Below are 16,452 nucleotides of genomic sequence, written 5' to 3'. Positions count from 1 at the left end.
AATCTTAAAAAAGGCACAAAAGTTTATTGTTTGTGATCGTACAAAATAAACCACAATGAGAATGAAAAATTTTAGGGTGTTTTTTCTTAGTTTATAGTTGTACAAACTAATAATAATGACAAAGAAGGCACAAAATGTACATTCTTTGGGGAGTAAATCTAACTAAAAGAACTATTCTGTCTGAAGCTCTGGTACTCAGGTTAGACTTAATCTGAGCTTTATTTTATTTTAACACAATTTGAACAGAAAGAGCTGGTTTAGTTTCTCTCACCTTTTTGTTGAAAATCAAACTAAACAGAACCATGAACCCTTGTATTGATCACAGGCTCCTGAAAACTTGCTGTTTAAGCGTATTTTGTACTTTTTATTGAGTTAAAACGTCTTTTGTCCGTGTTTGCTGATGTGTGACATTCCGCCAATAGAGATCCATGCAGAACACCCCCAGAGTAATGTCACTGCAAAGTATCATTTGCATTGAATTTATGGCACTGATGTAATAACTAGTGAAGGGACTTTTGGCTCTTTTGTGAGATCCGAATCTTTTGGATGTGTTCTTTTCAAAGAGCCGTTCCAAAGACTGGCTGATTGGCTCTTTTTATTTTTATTTATCCGACAGAAGCCAATGTGAGGATTCATTTTATCACGGAGAGAAATGACCAACGCTCAGATTTGTTTAAAATGATTCAATCTCACAGCGAGAGTGTGTTTACCCATTGAAAATATGCAAAAGATAAATAAAACGTTGCACTACAATAATAATAATTTTTTAAACTAGCAGTTATTTCGATGCCAGATGTTCACTCGTGTTTCCAGCTTTGCTTCTGTGCTGATTCTTGTGTTGATTCAGCATAAATCAGTGTAAAAATGCGTACAAATTAGAAAGAAAAATATTTTGTTTGTTTAAAAAATGAGATCCAGTTGCAAGCGTTCATGTTAAAGCTGCATTGTGGAACTTTTCTGGTAAATTTTTTGTCTGGAATGTTTCACAGTATGGTATTAAATCTTTTTATCTTCATGGAGACCAAACCAGACCAAGTTACAGGTCAGATCTGTGGAGAGGCGACCCCACTCACAGTCAGAATGCTTGATTTTCTAGATATTTTTGAGCTATAAAATCACCTGTAATTGAATAAATGTAAAGGTAGAGGTAGAGCAATGACGTATCCATAGAAACAGGCAGGTGATGGACCACCAACCAAAAAATTACATAGTGCAGCTTTAAGGAGCCTGTGTCGCATCACTGGCTTTAACCCTAAACCCTGTAATATGGTTAAAAACCCAAATTGCAATAAAAAACAGCAGCAGTTTGAGACACTTTAGTAGGGAGTTTGTAATCCCCGGAGTCGTCACTTCCTCCTCTAAATTACAGAGGAGCAGCACTTTGAAGTTCTAATACTCATTAAAGCACGTTTCATGCAGCTGAACATTGACCTAGTTTTGTGGTGTAATACATTTGCCCCGAGCATGTTTACATCGAGTGTGACAGTCATTTGCAACGACTCCCACTGTATCCCTCTATAACTGTATCACCGCATCGCTGTATCTGTAATGTGTTTGCTTATTTAAAATGGACAAAACAATTGAACAGCACATGGTTTGTTGTATTATTGATGTCATTAAATCCTCCTATGGACACATATTGAAAATTACAAGTGATAAACAAAAAAAAAAGTCACTAGATGTTAATAAAAAGGAGAAAAAGACGAGAGCTAATGAATCGCCTTTTTGAGGGCAGCACCCAGGCTGATGCCACCTAGTGCCTCGACTCAATTTCATTTGGTCAGGAATCGGAATACACTAGACCACAGGTGTCAAACATAAGGCCCGGGGGCCGGATGCGGCCCTCCAAGACCTTTAATCTGGCCCTCAGCTGATTTTCTACTAAAATATTTTAATTATAGTTTCTATTAAAATATTGGTAATTTTCTGCGGTGCTTAGCATAGTGGCCCCTCCCACCATAGCAGCATAAATGAAGATTTGCCTCTTTCTTAACGCTCTTAAAGGATGATCGTTTTGACCTCATCAGCAAAATGTCAAAAATTAGAAAAGTGGACGCCAAGTGCAGGATTTTCCAAGAAAAATTGACTTATTCCTATTTGCATACAAGTTAATGTTTAAACATTTAAGAAAAATTGCATTTTTCTTAAAGTTTCAGGTTGTTCATAATATTATAATGTTTTGTAAAAGAAAGAGTTCATCAGTTAAAAAAGATTTCTGTAATAGATTTGTGTTTCTCTGCACAAATATTTGAACTTATTGTTATTTTTGGGGTTTATATGACATGAGTTTTCTGATCCGGCCCCTTTGGGATCAAAGTAGGTTGGATACGGCCCCCGGACCTAAATGAGTTTGACACCCCTGCACTAGACGGTTCACAAAAGCCACGGAAGGTAAAGATGTCGTAATATGACTTACAGCTCACGAGAGTCAAACCTTTAAAGTGCAGATAACAGATTACTTGACTTATTTTTTCTCTAACGTGATTGGATTTAAGATTGCACTAAAACTCTTAGTTGTTTTTAGCTTTGTAATTTTGATGAAGGTTATAATTTTTCTTCCTGGTTGGACACGGGCAGCAGATGTGACATACATTTGGGGTACGTTACCTAGAAAATGAAAGAGAAAACGGACACCAAAATTCTTGTAGAGGTGCAAATGTAAAGTAGCCAGACTAGCGCCACCTAGTGCCTCCGCTCAATTTCATTTCTCTCCAGTGACTAGGTCAGGAATCGGAATACACTGTACGGTTTACAAGAACCCCGGAAATGCGAGTCTGGGCACCAGCCAATCAGCGAAGAGTCATATATTCAGTGTTGTCAACGATTCCCGAGATCAAGGATTTAAAGCCGGAATAAAGAGAATGTTTGGTGAATTTTATCAAGGGGAAACACGTTATTGCCCTTCTTCCTACGGGATTTGGGAAAAACTTAATGTACCAGTTAGGCCCGTTAGAGACACATTATATACGTCACGACCAAATAGCAGCGATTGGTTAAATTAAAAAAGTACCCACCTACCGTCGAGCGAATGAATCCTAATGCTGTGAGGTCAGATGGTTTCCACAAAGTGAAACCGGTTGATGAATCAGGCTAAGCTGTGACGACAATATAAGCTTATCACCACCAAGTGTGGAGTGAATGAATAACGCACAAAATTGTAAAACAACTTTGAGCGTCTGGAAGAAGCAGAAAGACTAATACATCACCATCATCATTATTATTATTAGTATTATTTGGCAAAGGAGTCACCTGCCTGGACATAGATATAACTAACAAATCAAAAAGCTCTTGGCAAATGTCCTTTATCTTCTAAATAAATTAATCCCCCCATGGACACATATTGAAAATTACAAATGATAAACAAAAAATATCACTTTAGATATTAATAAAACCTTTTCACCACCTTATCACCACCGAGTGTGAAGTGAATGAATAATGCACGAAATTGTAAAACAACTTTGAGCATCTGGAAAAGCTGGAAGACTAATACATCATCCTCAGTATTATTATTATTATTATTATTATTATTATTATTATTTGGCAAAATAGTCACCTGCCTGGACATACATATAACTAACAAATCAAAAAGCTCTTGGCAAGTGTCCTTTATCTTCTAAATAAATTAATCCCCTATGGACACATATTGAAAATGACCAAAAAAAATAAAATAAAATAAACAAAAACATGTCACTTTAGATATTAATAAAACCTTATCACCACCGATTGTGAAGTGAATGAATAATGCACGAAATTGTAAAACAACTTTGAGCATCTGGAAAAGCTGGAAGACTAATACATCATCTTCAGTATCATTATTATTATTATTATTATTATTATTATTATTATTTGGCAAAAGAGTCACCTGCCTGGACATGCATATAACTAACAAATCAAAAAGTTCTTGGCAAATGTCCTTTATCTTCTAAATAAATAAATCTTCTAAACGTCTAGATAAACATGTCCTCAGGATGAATAAAGTGTAATCTTGTCTCAGGTAATGGATGTGTGCTTGGTCTGTGTGCAGGTTTCATGTGAAACACTGAATTTGAATACACAAATCGGCAAACAAATGACCTGAGTTTGACCTCCAGCAGAATCATTATTTTACCACCACTTGTCAAACACAGGGAATGCATTATTTTAATATTTTAAGTATGTTTATAACTATTATAATTACAATATATCGTGTTGCAGTTGAAGTGTACAATTCATACTTTGTAGTGACTGGCTGGGGGTGTTCTGCGTGCATCTCTGTTGGCGGAATGTTCAGCAGTTACTATGGTGACATGGCTACACGCAAAGTTTTAAGATCTGAAAAAAAAAAAACACAAAACGGATTCAAGCAGCACATTTTCAGGAGCCTGTGATCAATACAAGCGTTCATGGTTCTGTTTTAGGAGTTTGATTTTCAATTTAAAAAAACGTGAAAGTGACTGAGAAACTGTTGTAATGTTAATGAGCTTTTGACTGTAAATTTACGTGTGAGAGACTTGTTTAACAGCACAAATCATCTCACCTGTTGTAATTCAAACCAAGTCAGCTCTTTCTGGTCACATTGTGTTAAAATAAAGCTCAGATTAAGTCTAATTTCAGTAACAGAGCTTCAGACAGAGCAGTGCTTTCAGTTAGTTTCACACCCTCAGGGAATGTTGGCGTCTTCTCCAAAATGTCAATTGATAACTGATGGTAGATTATGTTATTCATTATTTTTTATTTATTGAAAGTCCAATTCTCTAATTCTAGTTTTCTGCCACTTTACATGCAGCTGTGCCATCTAGTGGACAAACATCTAATTGCGAGCATTTGTTTGTTTTCTTTTCCTCTTTGGCAAACGCTTTTTAGGATTAAGATGTTAAATATTATTGAGTTTCCATTGCCACTTCTGTAAAGTTGCATTTTTTAAATTACAGGGAAGAATAAACGACTGATGGTTTTGACACTGGCTGTATTTTCACTATGCTGTGTAGGGTTGTCAAAAGTATCGAAAAGCAAATATTAATCCATACTAAAACTAATATTGAAACTAGTTAATATGAGTAAGTATCTATACTACAACATACTCACATTAACAGAATAAAATGTTAATGTGTGACAGTTTTAGTATACATTTGAGGTTTATTAGAACTAATTTAAAGGTTGTATATGACGCAAAATTGACTCTTGTGATGTTATATATGTTATATATTATAGTCATGTTATAATGTTATTAACTCTTCAAAAACAAACCTGGAGTTGTGTTTTGTTTCATTTACACATCTTTGACTAATCCTTTATTATTAGTCTGTACATCTGCAAGTCTTAAAACACGCTGTTCCACCTTACACTACAAAAAATCTTGGCCAAAATGTAAAATAGAAACACTTAAATCGATCAGAAAATGACTTAAAAGTAGTGAAATTATCTGTCCAAGCTGCAAGATAATATTACCCGACAAGTTATCTTAAAATAAACGACCTCTAGACTAGAATTAAGCATCTCAGAACTAGTAGGTCGATAATAAATCTGAAAAAAACAAGATAAATAACCTGATATAAGTTTTAAAATCTTGGCCAGATCAGAGAAATTTGCAGTGTTGTAATTTTCACAGCTCCTTTTACCTTTTGTTCAGTAGAGATTGGCAATTCCAGGTCTGAAATTATCCAAATGATTCAAGTGAAGGTGTATAGAGTTTAAAAACAAAGTGGAGCGCTTCCTGTATCACACATGACATCACAAGGTGGAACTGAGTGTTTTCTGTTAGTGTAATATAGGCCCTTTTTGTCCTCATGCTAAAATAAAGAGTATTATTATTCTGTATGTTAAAATTACATTAAAAACTGAGCATTTTTTATGTTTTTGTGATATCGTATCGTGGTATCGAGTATTAGGTGAATTCATTAGTATTAAAATTCAAGTTTGAAATGTTAGATCAACACTAAAACTGTGAGATGTTGTTCACTGAGGGTTGGTTTAGTGAGGTGCAGATGGCCGTGCAGCTGTGTGTGTGTCGTGTGCAGAGGATTAGGATCGTGCATTAGATGAGAGGTGGTTTTTAAATTTGCACAGATGAATGTGGCTTTTTATATTCGTGTTTTGATTTGACTAAACTGTGTTACAGGATGATTTATCTGTGCCTTTACTACAAGAAAACCTGGACAGTTCGTCAGGGGTCCTGTTTCCGTTCTACGATCCAGACACACACATGCTTTACCTGGCTGGGAAGGTGGGTATAACTCATGATCTAGACCAGAGGTGTTGAACTCAAATTCACAGAGGGCCAAAATTAAAAACTGAGACTAAGTTGTGGGCCAAACTAAATATTTTAATGGAAAATTTCAACAACATCTGCATGTTTTTTCTTCTTTCGTGATAGGTAATGTTAAACCTTTTCTAATTAAAATAAATGTTTCATAATAGTTTTGCTTAAACATTCAATCCAGAACGAGCATAATATAAAATAATAACAACATTTTAAATAAATAATGTTTCTATAGTCTATCTGTAGCCATATACATACTTGATATGATCTCGCGGGCCAAATTTTATTCTATCGTGGGCCAAATTTTACCCCCGGGCCTGAGTTTGACTAGCCAGGCTGGTGCCACCTAGTGCCTCCACTCAATTCATTCATTCATTTCTCTCCAGCGACTAGGTCAGGAATCAGAATACACTAGGCTGTTCACAAAAACCCCGGAAGTGCGAGTTCGGGCACCAGCCAATCAGCGAAAAGCCATACTTTCTGTGTTGGCAACAATTCCTGAGTTTGACGATTTAAAGCCGGAACAAAGTGAATGTGTAGTGAATTTTATCAAGGGGAAAGATGTTATTGCCCTTCTTCTTATGGGATTTGGGAAAAGCTTAATATGCCAGTTAACCCTGTTAGTGGTGCATTACATACGTCACGACCAAATAGCAGCGAGTGGTTAAATTAAAAAAGTACCCGCCTACTGTCGAGAGAACGAATCCTAATGCTGCGAGGTCTGATGGTTTCCACGACGTGAAACCGCCTCATGAATCAGGCTAGAGTTTGACATGTCTGATCTAAAATGTATAAAAAGCTGGATATTGTTTAAAGTTGCATTGTGTAACTTTTCTGGTGGAGGCTCCGTCATATGCTTTTTTTTGTGGAGATGTTATTGCTTTGTCTGGGATGTTTCACAGTGTGGCATTAAACCTTTCTATCTTCATGGAGACCAAACCAGACCAAGATGTGTGTAAAATCCCTCAGTTTTTCAGGTAGAATTCATGGCAAAGGAGAACTTCAATTTGCCAACTGGACAAACGTTTATTTTGGTAGCTGCTTCTTCAGTTCTGGGGGGGCCGCAGTTTGGACGCCCAAAATAAACGTTTGTCCAGTTGGCAAATTGAATTTCTCCCTTGCCACAAACCAGACCAATTTACAGGTCAGATCTGTAGAGAGGCGATCCCGATCACAGTCAGAATGAACGTTTTTTGAGGTATTTTTGAACTATAAAACCACCTGTAATTCAATAAATGTAAGGTAGGGGTGTTTAATATCATACTGTGGAACATTCCAAGCAGAGAAATGACCCTCCACCTGAAAAGTTACACAATGCACCATTAATTTAAACTGTATTTATTTAAAAGAGTTTAATTAACTTATTTATTTGTGTCTAGGGTGATGGCAATATCCGGTACTATGAGATCAGCTCTGAAAAGCCATATCTTCATTACCTCACTGAGTATCGCTCTCCTATACCTCAGAAAGGAATGGGTAAGACACAAACCAGGACGAACACAAAGAGTCACAAAGGTCCTATATCACATAAAATGGACTCTTATGAGCTTTAAGCCATGTTGTAATGTTGTTACCTCATCAAAAACAGACCTGGAGCTGTGTTTTCTTTCAATCACACATGTTTGAGTAGCACTTTTTATTAGTTTGTCTACATCTCCAAAGCTCAAAATGCACTGTTCCACCTGTAGTTTTCTGTAGTTTTTAAGTTCACAGCTGAAATGATTCAAATGATTCTAATGAAAGTGTACGGAGCACTCAGAACTTAGTGTTTTCTGTTTGAGAGAAGAACTCAGCCTAAATATGCAAAGTGTGAGTGAATGAAATAAAACACAGCTCCACAAAACAACTTTATAACATAGTTCAATGAGGTTCATTTGGTCTTCCAGTAAAATTTATGTTATTAGGTTCTTTTTTCAGACCAAGAGTTTGTTTTCATTTCTCAGTTTTGACTACTTTCGATCTTCCTCAGAGTGGTCAAGTGATGTTGCTGTGATGTGTCCGGTCAGCTGATTTAAACAGGTTTTGGTGCTGTCTTCCTACCGGTGGAGGCAGGACGACAGCTCCATCTGCAGGACAGTAAACCGGGATAAGGGGGCTTTTTTACTCACACACACCTGGGATACTGTCCTGAGGAAGTCGGACTGCAGATGGCGCTGTCATCCTGCCTCCATCAGTAGGAAAACAGCACCAAAACCTGTTTAAATCAGCTGAGCGGACACATCACGTGACCACTCTGAGGTAGACCGCAGTGAGCTGTCGAAACTGTCAGGTATGGAAACAAACTCTTGGTTTGAAAAAAGAACCTAATAACATAACTTTCTAACATAGATCAGAAAATAGTGTAATATGAGCCCTTGAATAAATGTGCTTTACAAGCCCTTCACAGAATCTGAATATAGATTACGTATGTTTATACTGAGCAAACAGAAGCAACACAATCTCCTCAAATGGCCCAAAGGTATTTGAATAACCAAATCAGAGCATTTAGTTGTAGATCCAGGAAAGTGACATGGGCATTACTTACACAAGCCTTGTATTGGGGCCTACATTACACAATTTTCTTATCTATTATAATGTTGTTTCCTCGTCACAAACAGAACTGGAGTTGTGTTTTGTTTCGTTCACATGTTTAACACACAAACCCAAACTCATTAAACTAGAATCACTTGGATAAATTCAGCCCTGGAACTGTCAATCTGTACTCAACTAAAGGTAAAAAGGAGCTGTTATCTTGAATACTACCACTTCTAATGTCACAAGGTCTAACAGAGCATTTTGAGCTTTGGAGATTTGAAGACTAATAATGAAGAATTACTCAGACATTTAAACATTAAACAGGACACAACTCTAGGTACATTACCGTATTTTCCGCACCACAGGACGTGCTCATAAGCCTCCAACCCCATCAAAAAACGACTGCGCGCCCCACAATTCAGAGCGCCCTATACACGAATTCACTCGGGTGTCCCAGCACAACTTCAGCGAAACACAACAAACAGCCACACTCATCACTCCACGCCGACGAGGAACGGAACGGAGGAACGAACCGAAAAAGCGAGTCCAATGTGCCACTTCTAGACACAACTGAACAACTGAGTCACTGCGAACACGCCGACAATCCGTTGGTCCCAGACAGCACCCTCCCTACACGCCACAACTGAACAAAGCCCAGAGTCACCGTGAACGCGACAAACAAAGTCCCACTGACCCATCCAACTGTTTCGTATAAAGTCTGGTGCGGTTTATTTGTGAAAAAAGTTTGAAAATAGACCATTCAATGACAGTGCGCCTTATAATCCAGAGCGCCCTATAGTGCGGAAAATACAATATTTATTTATTTATTTATTGCTCATACTATTATTTTGTTGGCATCAATTTAAAGACAACAACAACAAATCTGACAATTACATACATAAATACACATTTCTACCATTATTTGCCTTGTCTTTGCTGCATGAACAAAAGGAGCAGGAAGAAGATAAATCTCATAAACCCTGCTCCTTTCACAGATCAGAAAAAATAAACATTTCTTTAATAATCGTTCCCCACCTCAAAATCCAAGTCACCAATCAATAAGCCATACACATGTTAACTTAAAACATTTTACGTAGTCCCTCATTATTTTATCCTTGTACATTTTATTGAATTTAGAAACCATAGTGCAACTTTAAATCATGATTTAAGAAGCTCCATGTCTTTACTCCATACACAAAGACGCGTTTCTGTTTTAATGTCGTCCTTGAGAATACAGTTCGGAAAAAATACTGTCCTCCGAGACAAACATGAAAAGATTTTGTAGAGTTTCAGGTAAATGTCTCGTTGTTTGGCTCTCCACAGAACTAATAAAATCTTAAGAACAGATTATAATATGACTTACAGCTCACAAGAGTCAATTTTGCGTAATATTGGACCTTTAATGTCATTATAATCCATAGTAAATGATTTCTTTGTGTGTTTTCAGGTGTGATGCCCAAGAGGGGGCTGGACGTGAGCTCCTGCGAGGTCTTCAGGTTCTACAGATTAGTGACAATCAAAAGTCTCATCGAGCCTCTGTCCATGATCGTACCTCGGAGGGTAAGAACCAAAAGCCACATTCTTGTTAGGGCTGAACAACGAATCGAAATATAATCAAAATCACAATTTGAATGGATGCAATTAGTTATTTTTAAGAACCGTAATCATCTCTGCACAGAACAAAATCTGTGTTTTTAGACTTAGACTTAAACTTTATTGATCCACAAGAGGAATTACTTGGCCACAGCAGCTCACACGTCAATGTATATTACAATAACAAAGAGTAAAAGATATAAAAACGGTGATAATGAATTCTAAATAAGTAGCAATCAAATAGCAAGAGACCAGTGTCAAATAAGGCATAAATATATAAATGTATATTACAAATAAAGTAAAAAACAGAAATATAGTAATATAAATCCAATATATCACAGTTATATTCAAGAATTCATATGGAAAACAGTCCAAAGATGATATTATGATTGACAGGACAGGAAAGATTCTGCATGAAAACGGCTTACCCTGTAGTTTAGATCTGTGATTCTTGTCAAATTTTAAAAACGTGAACTTCAACAGAATTATTAAAACAGAATCACAGATCTAATTGCAGTTCTTGTCAGGAAAATCTCTTGGATATTTTCCCTAATCGTTCAGTCCTCCTAAATTCTCACATTATCTCAGGTGAATCAATTAAAATAATCTTCTTTATCAAAATCACAACATTTCAGCCTTTAATTGTTCTAAAAACCTCTGCGAAATACTTTTACTTTCTGCTCTTTAAAGTACATTTTTGAACAGGTAAAAGGTGCATTGTGTAACTTTTCTTGTGTTTCTTTTCCTTGTTTCTATGGAGATGTCATTGCTCTGCCTGGAATGTTCCACAGTATGACATTAAACTGCTCTACATTACATTTATTCAATTGAAGGTGGTTTTAGAGCTCACAAATACCTAGAAAAACAGACATTTTGACTGTGAGCAGGGTTGCCTCTCCACAGATCTGACCTGTAACTTGTCTGGTTTGGTCTCCATGAAGATAGAAAGCTTTAATGCCACACTGTGAAACATTCCCAGCAAAGGAATAACAAGCATTTGACAGATTCAATACACCTTTATGTAGATTTTTTCATGTGATACTTTTACTTTTACTTGAGTAACTTTTTTACCCTAGTTTCTGTACTTTTACTTAAGTAACAAAATGGATTACTTCATCCACCACTGCACTTGTTTAATGAATTTGATCTCTCCTTTCAGTCGGAGTCCTACCAGGAAGATATTTATCCAATGACCGCGAGTAACAAACCTGCAGTCACGTCAGAAGAGTGGCTCAGCGGAGTAGATAAAGGTCAGAAACTGTATTTTTGTATTTATTTATTTACAATATTTCTACTTTATTTTTTAGACTTCTTTTGTTTGTCATCATTTGCAAAGTAATGTCAGCCTTCACCTTGTAGTTAAACATTTACCATACAGTTATAGTACATTATAGTGCCACAAGACTGTACAGATGAGAAAAATTGGACAAAAATTGGACAAAAAAGGGTCAAGTGCTGGCGAGTTGCATTTTTGGGAAGCCATTGTTCGTAAAAGCACTGCTAGAATGACAACAAAAATATTCAATGCAGTAAATACAAATTCTGAAGCCAGCTTTGGAAACTAAATCAGACTATTTACGTATTAGAAATTATGTAAAAATCTCATCTTGTCTCATTCTCGTGTTGTCTTGTGGAAATTGTGTCTCGTGTCACTTTAAAAAAATGAAATAAGATGAAAACAAAATGAATAAAAACCAAACCAAAACCAAAATACATACACATCACAAATACACACAGGTTTATAATATCTTATCAATGATCACTTTTTAAATAACAGTCTATAAATATTTGCTTTCCTAGTCGTACATCTTTATAAAGTTGCATTTGTTCTGTATTATTTATTATGTACTTTTACTTTGATATTAATTGTATGTGGAAAAACTCTGTGTATATACTGTGGTTTAGGTGAAAAAAGCACTGAATAAGTTGCAAATAAAAAAAAAAAGAATAATCTGGGCTGAAAGGTTATCTCAGGGGAGGAATTCAGCTCAAATATAAAGGAGCAGTAGCGGATTACAATAGCTCTAACTACTTTGCGATGAGGAACACATATTCATTACACCTGCCTTTACATCCCGCTTGTACATGAATAAAATATTGTGCAGACGGAGCAGCTCACGTTTCTCCTTGTTTCTTCTCTGGCAGGCCCGGTGCTGATGTCCCTGAAGCCTGGGAGTCAAGTGGAGGAGGAGTCATTCCCAGATCTGAGCAAAGCCTTGGGGAATTCACTGGATCCAGCTCGGACTTCCAACCGGCCGGGAATGCTGCAGCTCTCCTATAACATACAGGACCAACTGGCGACCAAAGAACGCAACGAGGACAGAGCGCTATCACAGGGGGACGGCGAACGGTTGGCGCTTAGTAACGGGGAAGATCTGGCGTTTTGTTCTCCGCCAAAGACAGAGAATGAGGTAATTGACTGTGAACTGATGAAGGGGACATTTAGGCCAATGAGCAACACGAAGGTTCTATTCTGTACAGTCGAGTTTGATGTAGGATTGTCAAAATTGCCGATATTCAATTTCCACCGTAGGCCGATTTGTGGGGGGGGGTCCAGGGCTCTTTTTTGGTCTCAGTCTGTCCCTGCTGATTAGGAATGGGACAAGATCTCGTGACACAAGATCTCGCGAGACAAAATTGCCACAAGACGGTGCAGACATGTGAAAAATGATCTTGTGAGATTTGTTTCCTCATATTTTTACATTTACTTGGAGAAAAAGTTTAACTTCGCTGAGTAACTCGTCTTTAGAAGCCATAATACCAAAAAGCAGTGCTACAGTGACAGCAAAACTACATAATTAAATAAATAAAAACATTGTAAAGCCAAAATTGTGAACTGAATGGCACAATAAATTTATTAATTACATCAAAATCTCATCTTGTCTCATTCTCATGAGCCAACTCTCATGACCTAGTAACACTAGATGTTTTGCAAGAACCCCAGAAGTTGTAGACCACACACCGACCAATCAGTAAAGAGCTGTGAAGCCATGACTGGGTGTCTTTTGTGGTACAGCACAACAGTAAACAAAGTAGTCGAGATGGATGTAGACGAAGCCATACATTCTGTATGGGCAACAATTCCCGAGATCAAAGATGTAAAGGGAACAAAGAGAATGTTTGGTGAATATTATTAAGGGGAAAGACCTTATTGCCCTTCTTCCTATGGATTTGGCGCATTACAAACATCACAACCAAATAGCAGTGATTGGTTAAATAAAAAAAGTTCCCGCCTACCATCAAGTGAACCCTAATGCTGCGAGGTCAGATGGCTTCTCCAAAGTGAAACCAGCTGATGAATCAGGCTAGTCATGACCTGCTTTGTCTCGTATAAATTGTATCTCATCCCATCCCTAATACTAATAGTATTGAAGATTCTCAATTAGACAATCGGTCATCCGTACAAAAAAACATACTGTACTATATACTAGTATAAAACCCATTATATTTTTAAATTATTGTTATTTATTATAAGATTAGATTAGATATAAATTAGAATTGGGTTTAGATTTACCATACATCCAGGCCTAGTCAACTTGCAGCCCAGGGGTCATATCACTCCCTCCAAATAATCTAATTGGAGACTAGTTTAGTCCTGGTTTTGTTGTGGTTTACTCCAAGTTGGATTCTGGTTTAGTCTTGGTACAGACTCAGTTGCTCTAGTCTAGTCCTAGTTTAATGCTGGTTTAGTGCTGACTTGGCAATTTTGCAAATCAATATTGGCAAAGCTTTTTGTATTTTTTCCTACAATACTATCTGGATTTAATTTTAAAAGTTAGAATTGTCTAGGGGTACTTCACGGCAATAGGCTGTACAACACTTAATAGTTGCTTAGATCTAAGGAGACGCCCGAAAAACAGAAGAAAAATGTAGAAAATTACTAATTACCTAGTGTTATTTTGTTTCATTCACACATGTTTGAGTAACCCTCTATTATTACTCTGTCAAGTTTTCAAGTTAACTTCCACAATTGACCTTTTGTTCAATAGAGATTGGCACTTCCAGGGTTGAAATCATGCAGATGATTCTAGTGAAGGTGTATGGAGCACTTCCTGTATCACCACATGACATCACAAGGTGGAACAGTATTTTCCATTTGAGTAAAAAAACTGCCTAAAAATTCAGGGTTTGTGTGTTAAACATGATTAAATGAAACAAAACACAACTCCAGGCATGTTTTTGATGAGGAAACGACATGACAGCTTAAAAAAAAAAAATTGTAATATAAAACGCTGACCACCTTTTTTTGTGTGCTCTGTTATTTCTGCAGTTGCGGTTGAAGTTCCACAAACAGCAGGATGAGATCCGCAGACTCCGAGAGCTTCTGAACCAGAGAGACGTGCGCATCAAGCAACTCGAACTGGAAATCAAGAACGCCAAAAACACACAGCCGCCGTGTTCACTATAAGACTGTTCTCCCACCGAAACCCTCACTACACAGGACACAAAACTACATACTCTGCTCTCAATACATTCCCAATACACAGGGAGGATTTCAAGCCAGTAGAAACGTGTACTTTTATCTCTCTGACCCCAGATGCACATTTAAGTTGTACACACTTTAGTCTTATCCAAAAATGTTAAACTCTGCACCTCTTTTTATCGTGTACGGCTTCACAGCTATGCAAGTTTAATAGGCTCTGTACACAGTAGCGCGCAACGTCATTTTGGTCTTAAAATTTTCATATTAACCCGCTCTACATGATACTGGTGTTTTTATTTAGCTATTTTTGCTCCTGTAACTGCCGAATTAGCATGAATGCTAATGCTCCACTTCTTTATACGGTCTATGATCTCAAAGCTAATGTTTACTTTTATTAAAATTGTAAAACATAACATAAAAAAGAACTTACTAAAATTCAAATACTTCCCACTTATTTTTTTATATGTAGAATACTTCCATTTGCGACGTAGTTTTAACAGTTATTAGGCCTCGATGCTAGCATTAGCATTAGCATTGAGACACAAACATCGCTTTTTAAACATAGCTGAAGTATTCATTTTAATTTTGTACGTTTTTTTTAACATGTTTTCAGTGACATTCATCCGCAGCTCCCTGTTCACTGCCTTAACTTTAAATATTTATTCAATTTAGCGTGAATTAGCAAAGCCACATAGAGATAAAATTGGACAGGAAGTAGTGATGCTAACAGTCAGGTTGCTAGGCGCTATTGTGTACAGAGCCTATTGTCAGTTTTTTTTTCCACCTTTTTATGCTCTTTGTAGCAAGAAAAAAAAGACGTCTGTGCCACTTCTTTGACTGACGGTTGTTACTCTTGTTTGAAAGCTAAAGGTGCACTGCGAAACTTTTCTGGCAGAGGGTCCGCTACATACTCGTCTCCATGGAGATGTTATTGCTTTGGCTGGAATGTTCCATGGTATGAAATTAACCATACATCTAGCATTTATTCATTCCAGGTGTTTCTATTGCTCAAAAATACAATAATTCCTTCTGGGAATTAGGGGCGACTCTCCAGAGATCTGAACTGTAATGTAGCGTAGTGCTGTAACCTCGGATTAATACATTTAATCTGAACTGTGGAACATTCAGGGCTCCCACGGTCATGGAAGTCCTGGAAAAATCATGGAAATTTAAAATGTAATTTCCCAGGCCTGGAAAAGCCATGCAATTTTAGTATCTCTTTCACGCAACTACAGCGTTCTTTTAATTTCTCATTAGGCTGTTATGATTATTTCTGAATATATGCCCCTTTTTTTTAAAGGAACAGTTCGGAATTTTGGACATAGGGCCTCATTTCCTGGTGATCCAGAGTGTTGGAGACGTGTGGAGACACTTTTTAAAATATTCCATCCAGTCCTTGTATTTGCAGGGGTCACTGGTGCTAGGCTAGCACAAGTCAATGGCCATAGTTAGCCTGCCACTGAAAACAGTCTTACCCACTCCACAAAGCACCCGAGGCGAATCTGTTATTACACCAGAGGGTCCATGTGAATGTCTGTGTTAATAGAATAATTTTAAAAGTAAAACTAACCTGGTATCGCATGAATTGTCATATGTTGAGGGACTCTTTTTCTCAGCAGCAGCGGAATTTTACTCTGCTCTAGTTAGTTGTGATGATATGAACTCTGCTCAGACATAAATCCTT

At 37.1% G+C, this 16,452-nt stretch overlaps 1 protein-coding gene across 2 annotated transcripts in view; it reads left to right on the top strand.

The window, feature by feature from the left end:
• The window catches only part of coro2aa (coronin 2Aa), a 106,998-nt gene extending 90,847 nt beyond the window's left edge, over positions 1 to 16,151 (top strand). For both annotated transcript variants that reach the window (XM_020917742.2, XM_020917743.2), the window contains exons 7-12: positions 6,098 to 6,202; positions 7,618 to 7,714; positions 10,200 to 10,312; positions 11,505 to 11,595; positions 12,491 to 12,756; positions 14,616 to 16,151. In XM_020917742.2, the coding sequence (XP_020773401.1) occupies positions 6,098 to 6,202; positions 7,618 to 7,714; positions 10,200 to 10,312; positions 11,505 to 11,595; positions 12,491 to 12,756; positions 14,616 to 14,753 (810 nt within the window). In that variant the 3' untranslated portion in view covers positions 14,754 to 16,151. The remainder of the gene's footprint in view (positions 1 to 6,097; positions 6,203 to 7,617; positions 7,715 to 10,199; positions 10,313 to 11,504; positions 11,596 to 12,490; positions 12,757 to 14,615) is intronic.
• The last annotated feature ends 301 nt before the right edge of the window (positions 16,152 to 16,452 follow it).

Source organism: Boleophthalmus pectinirostris, unplaced genomic scaffold (genome assembly GCF_026225935.1).
Source record: "Boleophthalmus pectinirostris isolate CB_2022bp ecotype Guang Dong unplaced genomic scaffold, ASM2622593v1 HiC_scaffold_22, whole genome shotgun sequence".
Lineage (NCBI taxonomy): Eukaryota > Metazoa > Chordata > Actinopteri > Gobiiformes > Gobiidae > Boleophthalmus > Boleophthalmus pectinirostris.
The sequence above is the reverse complement of the archived record's forward strand: the minus strand, read 5'-3'. Positions and strand labels throughout refer to the sequence as shown.